Raw genomic sequence first — 9,840 nt, forward strand, 5'->3', positions numbered from 1 at the left:
AAAATTGACAAACCTGTAAATTTTTTTTTTTTTTTTTTTTTTTTTTGGTACTACGCTGATGGCAGTACATCTAAAATGTATATGACTCAACTCTATTCTTAGTTATTATCAAATCCAAATCGAATTGAATGACACATCACTCGAACTAATCAAAACCGAAATGACTCAAACTCAACTGAACTAACTCTTTGTCGAAAAAGCTAAATTATTATACTCAAAATATGTGAATAGAAATGACATGTGCAAAATAAAGCATGCATTGAGCCCTTCAACAATGAACTTTGAAATTTCTTAGTAGCTAAGGATTCTTCTGTTTTCGAATATTTATTAGTGCTGTATCAGCTTTTGGAAGGAAGCTAAGATCAGCTGAATTGAAATTTTAATTTTTCTTTTTTCTGTTTCAACTTTTGCCACTTGATTACTACCTTCTTTAACATTTAATATCTTAAAAATCACATGGCCGGTGAAACTATGCACAATTGTATAATGCATGCATGAACCAGCTAATAAAAGTTAACAAAATAAAGGTACGTACATTAGTACACCACATAGTAAGCACTAACTTAATCCAATTTATGCCTACTTTTTTTTCTCTTTTCATGCATCTATATAAACTAAGTTCATTTGCATATCACATTTCCATAATTTCAATCCAAAGTCGATCCAAAACACGTACAATACAAATTAAACCTATCAGGCCACAAACACGTACAAACAAATTAACCCTAGTTACCACATACCTTGAATATATTGATTGTTGTAACATCATATCGATCTAGAGAGAAACAAAAATAAAAGATGAAGAACAAAGCTTCCCTTTTTGTGAAGAATATAATTTCGACTTTGAGTTCAATTGTGAAGGGTAAGGTAACGGGGGTGAAGGGCAAAGCAAATGCTATGAAAATTCGTCTTTTAGTTTTCTCACTAATGAAGGGCAAGAAAATATCACTTGGTACACTTACTACCAAGATCCAAGCTTTGATAGATCGAAAGCGTGACAAGATAATGGCCGAGGAAGAAATAAGTATAGAAGATCAAAACACGGCAATCATCCTCTACAATGCAAATTTAGCTAATGAATCTAGTGATCTCATTAACTACGAGGTGCCTAATGATGAGCTCGCGCCATCAGAAAAGAGGGAGTTGTTGTTAGAATATTATGGTCGTGATCAATACTACGACGATAATAAGTATCCGGATCTTACTCATTCTTTGTTTGATGAAGAGGAAGAACATGGAGGGTCGATCATCGATATGGTGAAAAACTCGAAAGAGAATGAAGGGCAAGATTTTAAGTTGGAAGATGAGATAGATCATGTTGCGGATTTGTTTATCCAAAGGTTTCGTAGACAAATGCTCCTACAAAAATGGGATTCTTTCAAGAAAATTCAAGAGATGTTAGGGAGAGGTGCATAAGATGAGGTTGTTTTGATTTATTTAGTTTAATTTTGTGGTTGCATTGCATGAATAGAGAGACTAAAATAAGCTAGTATGTATCAATAATTCATGCATGTATGCATGGTTAATTAAGAATTCTAGCTAATTATATTATATATATGAAGCTTTGATGTAATATTATAATTATATACTTTAGGGCTTGTTTGGCATTGTTTTTTGTTTTCAGTTTTCAGTTTTTTTTTTTTAAACAAAAAACCAAAAACAGGAAACAAGAAAAAGATGTTTTCACTTTTCTGTTGTCAGTTTTCAAAATTACCATGATTTTAATAAGTTTGACTAATTTTTTATTCATTATTGACATATATCATACACTTTTAAAATACAAAAACCAAAAAACTGAAAACCGCAACAATGCCAAACGAACCCTTAATTTTTAGTTTTTTTTTGTTAAATGTATGGAAGGAGTTGGCGAGATAGATCGAGTTTATTAGCCAAATTAATTAGATTGTAATTACTCTGATCTCATCATCGGATTTGACCATCGATCTACTTGCAAAAATATTTGTGTATTTTTTCCCTAGAAATCATGGAAAATATAAAATATCTCTTTCTTTTAAGCTTGCCAATTAATTTTTTTTTAATTCATTTATTTTAAGAAATTATTGTAACAATTGGTGATGATGAGTGGATTTTAATTTATGTAAGCTTAATAAATTAAATTAATGTACAAACATTTAAAAAAAAAAAAAAATGATACTCAGTACCATAATAAGTAGTGTACTACGGAATACTACACAGTGTATAATTTGTAGTGGTGCACGATGTATATATTCCGTAGTATAGCACAATTGGCCAATACGGGTAAAATCCAGAAGAATGTACATAGGAAGTATAACTAAATGTATCTAATTGTATAGTTTGTGTTGAATGCTCACTCTTTACTTTGCTTGGAGAAGAAAGGAGGAGTTGAGTTGGAGTAATTCTTTGATTTGGGGTGTTTGTTGCACTTTAAAGTTAAAACATAAAACATGTATAGTTTTATACCAACTACTTGAAAGGGGAGATTTTCTTGTATTTGGATATAGCATTATAGCCTAACTAAGCTCTTTTTTTTTTTTTTTTTTTTTTTTTTTTTTTTTTTTTTTAAATAAACATATTTGGGCTTGACTGCTACGATTGCTTCATAATAACTTTGGGCTTCAAACATTGATACTGTTTTTACCATTGTTAAAATTGTATAGATCCTTTTGTTTTTTAAATGAAACAAACAATATAATACTACTTTGGTATTACTCTAACTATCATTTCAATAACACACTGCACCTTATGTTAATAAAGTAAGTTTAAAACTTTGTATGTACTACCTCCGTTACATATTATTTGCAATGATTAGACATTTTTCCTCTTTATTTTGTATCAAATAGTTGCAAATAATATATAACGCAGGTAGTATTATCTATAGACTATAGTCTATAGTGACTATGTTTAGCAGTTTAGGTGCTATGATTGCATGCATATATCAAAACTCATGATCACTCAATAATCTTAAAACAAGCCCATTAAATTCATTGAACTTCTTCATTTGACTCGAAAAGCTCTCCAATAATAAAACGATTAAATAAGACAAGTAAAATGAGACGGAGTGAATATTTATAGGATGGTGTTTGTATGTTCAAAGAATGTTGCCGGCCAGAAGGTAAAAGCTTACGTGGTAGACAAGTGTTGGCTCGGAAAATCTTGAAAGTAAGCCTCCAAATTCCAAGACGACGGCCCACACCCAAGCAACGCGTACGTGGGCCGCAAGCCTTATACAGCTGGCTTTGCTGTTTATGTCCTACTAAAAAAGTCAAGGCCTTCACTCAACGTGCATGATGTCTCCCTTGACTTCCTCAACATTCCTTTACTACTCGCTCCATCTTTGGCCACTTCTCCGTGTATCGCACGCGCTCTATGACAAAAACAATGCATGAATGTGCAAGTTAATGCAACAACGCAATCTAATTGGTATACTAGTGTGTATCCCGAGCAATGTCTCGGGTTGCTAACTTATGTACTTCTTGCTTTAATTTAACAATTATGTTGGACTATTTGTGTAGTTAGTGTGTGCAGTGTCGTAGTGGTTCAGGCATTGTCTTGGATGTCATTTTTTTTTATATATATCATATGAATTTATATTTTAATCTTGTGAAAAACAAATGAATTATATTACCTCTAATTTACTTAAAAAATGAAAGGAATATTATAATATTATGCGAAAATTAAAACATTGTGCCATAGACACGCATACTTTAAAGAGTGTCACGTGGCGCCGTTTCTTTAAAAGGAGCGCCTTTTAATGTATAGTATAGATAATTTAGCGTTAATGATAGAAGTACGCATAAAACGGTGTAATTTAATATTAATTACTCCATACAGTTTTTATATGCGGTCTGTTGTACCGTGCGACAGGAGATACTTGAGTTTCTCGGTTAGGGGTTATTACTTGAGTTTTCAGGGATTACTTGAGTTTCTCGGGGTTACTTGAGTTTTTCGGTTAGGGGTTACTCGACTTGTCGGGGTTACTCGAGTCACAATTTTTTGAATGCGGTCTGACCGAGAAACTCGAGTAATCCTTGACTAAGTAATCCTTAAATGAGTGAATCCTCAAATAACTCCTGTCCGAACCCCTCAAGTAACCCCTAACCGAGTTACCCAAGTAACCCTTGACTGAAAAACTCAAGTAATCCCAAACGAGTAACTCAAGTAACCCTGAAGAAGACTTTAAATTAGTATAATAAATTGAAGGGTAATTATATATTGGGTTACAAATAAATTTCATCTTTATAAAATTGATGATACCCGATATTGGTTTTAAAATGCATGGAAATTGTATGTAGTCTCATAAACTGTCACAAATACATGCGAGGAGATGTGATAATTGTTTGGTACGAGTGTACGACATATATACATCATACATGATGCATCTCATTAGTCCTTAATTAAATAAGCCGCAGTCAAAGATGATATAAGAATGATAATCACCTTTTGATAATTAATTAAAATATAATTGACCTATGTTATAATTAAGTTAGAGGTCCAACCCACCGGCAAAAACAATGCTACTTTCTTATCACACTTAAACAAAAGGATCTAATCTAATCGACTACTACCCTTCTTATCATTCTAGTTCAAATCTTCAATCACATTCTACTTTCATTAATTATTTTAGGACCCACACTTTTGTGTTTCCTCTGTTTTTTTCATAGTTGCAACACTTTTTGTCGATGCATATTTCAAATCGTTAATATTCTTAATTACCAATATGTAAAAATTACAAATATTTGATATTAAAATTGTATAAATTGAGACAAATTTAATAAGATCTCACGTGACTGTATTTTTATTTATATATACTGTAAAAGTCAAATTATTGCAACTATAAAAAAACGGAGAAACATATCCGCCATCCTGTATCTTCACAGCAGCAATAAGAAACATCTAAGAAATGCATAAGCGATAAGAAACATTTAAGAAATGCATATACTCATAAAAAATTGGATGCGATACCATAACATTGACAGAAAGTTCTAGCAAATATTATGAGAGAAAGGGAGTGTGTTACAACATGTACATCCCTTTTTCTCTTTCTACTTTTTTTAGGGTGACTTGATCCATTGAAAATCTTTATTTGGTGATTACAAGGCCCATCTAGCTAATAAAGTTTTTTATGCGGCCAATTTTAATTTTAAATATTATATAATCGTCATATAAAATTCTACTGGGCCGGAACGTCTCACAGGTCCTACTATCCCGGATTAGCGGGCTAGATAATTTGGAAGAGTGGGGGGAAGATAAGGGAATCCTATTCCTCCAAATTGTCACTAGTGGGGATTGAACCCCCAACCTCATGGTTGGAAGGTGTTCTCCTTTCTACTAAACCAAGCTTGGCTTGGTATTTAATAATGGAATACTTGCATAACATTATAGTGTGAAATTGTGTACATACCAAAAAATAACTCCTTATTCATCAAGATAAGTAGAGAATTTGGTAGTATTATTATCATTATAGTTGAGCAAATAAACAATAGGGTCAAAAGTATATCAAATAGTAGTAATAGATTAGCAGTATATTTAATTACTTGCTAGCTAGTATTATGGAATAAAATTCATTCCCTTAATTTGTGACAATATATAATTAGAGCTGTCAAAAGTTAACGTGACATGACCCGACTCAAGCATGACCCAACCCGAACCCGACCCGCATAGATTACAGTATTAATCTAAACTGACCTGACCCACTCTTACCCAACCCAAACCCGACCTGATTACTCGAATCCACAGCTCTAAATTATAATAGTGCCCAACAAAGGCCGGTTGTGGCTAGTATGTTAAAGAAATGGGAACACAAAATCATGTGCCTAATTGGAGGAACTTCATCTAACTAAATTCTAGCTACCAAATCCCATATATTTGAACAAACAATAATATCATATATACCCTTGTTGCGCAAGTCACCTTCACTACATACTAGTCAAACTATGGCGCGTGTGAAGCGCGTGACCTCTATGTTTTGTTATTTTTTTTCTAAATTTTCCACCCTTTTAATATATATACATCCTTTTTTTAAGCCTTGTTATGACTTTATCACCTGTTTGACTTTGTCAAATTCATAAACCCCACACCAAACCCATCTCCACCTTCCTTCATATAAAACCACCCTTATACCTCTTATTCATCTCTAAACTTCTTCTCCACACCAAATCTCTCAAGCTCTCTTCTCCAACACCATACTCGAAAACCCGAAAAGGCGGTCCTTCGATCTCGAGGATAACAATATAATGACAAGGTGCAAGATTAATAAGCTTATTGCCAAATGGTTCATAATGGTTGTATTAACTTTCTTGATCGTTTCAAGCACGGCTTCTGCTAGACACTTGCCGAGAAAACACCGTGAAAACCCGAAACAAAACACGTTTCAGTCTACCGGAAGGCAAGCACCAACGACACAAGGACCCGGATCAGTCTTCTTCAATATGCTTCCTAGAGGTCCACCGGTGCCTTCTGCGCCTAGCAAAGGGACGAACCGGCTTAATAACTAGCACAACGCCGTTTCAAGCTAGGAGACTTTTTTGAGTTATCGACATTATTTTGTTCAGGCTGTCATGTAAATACGCGACGGGATACTGTAAGCAGATTTATTGATTCTTTTTGTTTTCTTTTTTCATTATTGGGTTCAAGATTTTGGTTGGTGAAAATTTTTGTTCACCCTTATATACTAGTCTAGGAATATCAATACTAGGCAAAAACAAGATATACAAATATAGTAGATTGATCGTTATATTATATTGTAAGAATGTGTGCGTACGCATTATTGGCGTAATTATATACAAGAATTTGTACTTGAATTATTATTGTACTTTTAAGGTTTTAACTTTTAATTTGTTCAAATTTGTTAGCGTTCATAGATGTGAAAATGCAATTTACTTATATTCTCGATATAATTTACAAGATCCAAAACTCATGCGGATCACTGTAGCAATTGTAAGCTTTTCAATTTTCGATTGTACGTGGTCTTCAAATTATTCATTCCCTTTTTTTTTTTGAAATTTATTTAAGTTTTATTTCATGTTTCTATTACGCACCAAATTGCATTATTACTACCTCGGTTTGTTTGAATTTCTAGCCTTTTACTATATATAGGTATTTTTATGTAATGTACAAAGGGTACCTTTTAAGATCATTTGCTTTAGAGTAGATGTGAAGAGGTTTTGTTTGTTCTAAGATAGATAAAATATTATAAGAGACATAGATTTTGTGTCAAAGGTTCATAATTAAATTATCATGTAAAGTTGCTATTCAAAATAAATAAATAAATAAATTATCATGTAAAGTTTACTAATAAAGGAAAAATGATAAGCGTATAAAACTTCATAGAATGGGCAGAATAAAGAATGGGTAGAATTTCATGATTTAGGGACAATATATTGGATAACAATTAAAGGGGGCTATGATGGGAATGTAATCCTAATCTCTGTATACCACAAAATCATTCATAGTCTAGGGTCTCAAAATACTAGATTTGATTTTATAAAAACAAACAAAAAAAAAAAAAAAACTAGAAATTGCTTGAGTACGTTGTTATTACTCCTCTATTTATCTATACATGTAATATATAAAGTATTTTAATCTATTTACGGTGTTTGATATGTATTACAGCATCATTTCCTTTGGTAGAATTTTTACATGTGAGGATAATTCACTTTGTAACTTCGTGTATGCGTTGTACACAATCTCTCGATTATAGGCAATACAATGTTGACACGCTTCAATTAACTAGGTTAGTTTGCATGCGAAGTGAGATGATGAATGTACTGAGAAACATAGATGGTATAAAACTAAGGTAGTTTGATGAAGGGAAGGGGCTAAAAGACTACTATACACTACATCCATACCTTTTCTTTAAGGAACAAAACACTACTTACTTGAAAACTAATGCACCAAAAACAATTGGGTGAAGTGGTTGGTGGTACTAGATGATATGTAATAGATATACGACAAAATTAATTCATCATCAAGAGTAATACTAATTTCCCTAAATTAGATGACTTAAATTGTCTTTTCGAGTTGCATAGTGACTAAAAGTTGATGGAATTATTCAAGTATTATTATTCACTTTCCAATAAAGGCTTTGAATGGAAAAATACAAGTCACAAAAAGGTTGAAACATAACGAATTGAAACCTCTCCTAACTAGTTGAAAATACATTACATGAGGATAATGTTCTTTGAAAATAAAAGTTGTACTATCACACTAGTCTTATCTGTTTTAATCGCCATAAAGATGAGGCGGATCTATGTATGATTGCAAGGGCAATTATATACTCCGTGTGTGTATTATAATATATCGATTGAGGGGTACGGCCAATAATGAAAGCGAATTTTTATTTAAGGTAAAGAAAAACACTTAGTATTAATTATTGTGTATTAATTTAATTACGAAGTACTTGTATTTAATAGGTCAACTTTGATCATGATAGTCAATACAAGTTAACTTTGTAAATTATGGAGTACCATATAAGAAATTGGATGCCAAAAAAAACAAAAATTGTAAGCCTATTTGTCTAAATAAGAAATATGCGAAAAGTCTTACTCTTTCTATTCCTTCATTCCCCCCCTTTTTTTTTCTATTCTTTTCTTGGTTTAAAGTGGTATTTGGTTGAAAATACCATACTCAATGTTGTTTGACGCACCACATCCATGAGTCATATTCTTTATTTATAAGAGTTCTTTTGAAAGGATAGGAGTCAAGCCATTATTTTCAGAAATAATGTTGATATTTTCAAATATGAGTAAATAGTCAAACTTTATTCACACAAAAGTGTTGATATATTTGTACATCTTGAATTTTAAACCCCATCTTGAATTTTAAACCTCATCATGCGAGTTAGAAACTCAAGCTTTAATTAATGCGGATTTGCGGACAATTTAGAAAACCTCATTAATGAAACAACATCACAAAACAACTACTCCGTAGTATTATAAAAACATAAATATTCATTTTTTGAATCGGTTTGATTCAAATCAACTATCGAGTCCAGTTAGAATCAAGTCAATTATTTGCAAACATAAATGTAGAATTCAAGTGTAATGTCAAATAATTCAGATTAAATAATCCGTTTTAACGAATTGGATATCAAAGCTTTTTAATTCCAAAAGGTAAAAGAGTATAATTTGACAATTATTAAATGAGCCATAAGAAGCTAGTCCATCCCACTAGCAATAATGGTCGGTACCTAACAAATAATAGAACACTTGATAGGTGGGAGATCTAGATTTTATAAGGAGAATTTGATAGTAATTTAGTGTAAATAGGATCAAAATTCAAGAGAGTAGTACAAGGAGTAGATTTCAATTAGTTCAAAGGGGTGTCACCTTTAATTAAGGCATTAGCCTATAATTTGGCCATACTTTTCGCTCAATTTTGCCTTGCTAATCTAAATGCACTCACCTTTAAGATTTTTTATGAAAGCCATGTTAATCTTAGGCATATCTTTCGGTCATTTTTTCACTCGCCAAGGTCTATAAATATTGCTCATAGACTCATAGTAGCACTTCCCTATTTTAACAACTATTTTAGGTACATGTTACTATGTTAGTATGGTACTTCTTACGTTATTTTTAAATTGGAATTTTATGATATTCATACATTCAATTATTCTTTTTTTTTTAATTATATATATATATATATATATATATATATATATATATATATATATATATATATATATATATATATATATATATATATTTTTGTGACATCAAACATTCAATTATTCATATTGCACTTAAGTTCAATTATTTTCTTAGAAAAGCATGCTGTGCCGGATCATTTACGTCAAAACCAATGCAAGGCCCAATCACTATTTGTATGATTGGGTTGGGCCACAATGGATCTTTGCTGGGT

General features: G+C 31.8%; 1 protein-coding gene across 1 annotated transcript; it reads left to right on the forward strand.

Annotated features, from left to right (window-relative positions):
- The first annotated feature begins 599 nt into the window (after positions 1–599).
- LOC145556776 (uncharacterized) lies at positions 600–1,531 on the forward strand. Its single transcript, XM_081618423.1, has one exon. It carries the CDS (start codon positions 799–801, stop codon positions 1,414–1,416), a length of 618 nt encoding a protein of 205 aa, XP_081474549.1. The 5' UTR covers positions 600–798; the 3' UTR covers positions 1,417–1,531.
- The last annotated feature ends 8,309 nt before the right edge of the window (positions 1,532–9,840 follow it).

Source organism: Chenopodium album, chromosome 8 (assembly GCF_948465745.1).
Source record: "Chenopodium album chromosome 8, dcCheAlbu1.1, whole genome shotgun sequence".
NCBI lineage: Eukaryota > Viridiplantae > Streptophyta > Magnoliopsida > Caryophyllales > Amaranthaceae > Chenopodium > Chenopodium album.

Bases quoted from the DNA above. Each gene is read 5' to 3' on its own strand.
- LOC145556776 (XM_081618423.1), top strand. From the start codon at position 799: ATGAAGAACAAAGCTTCCCTTTTTGTGAAGAATATAATTTCGACTTTG.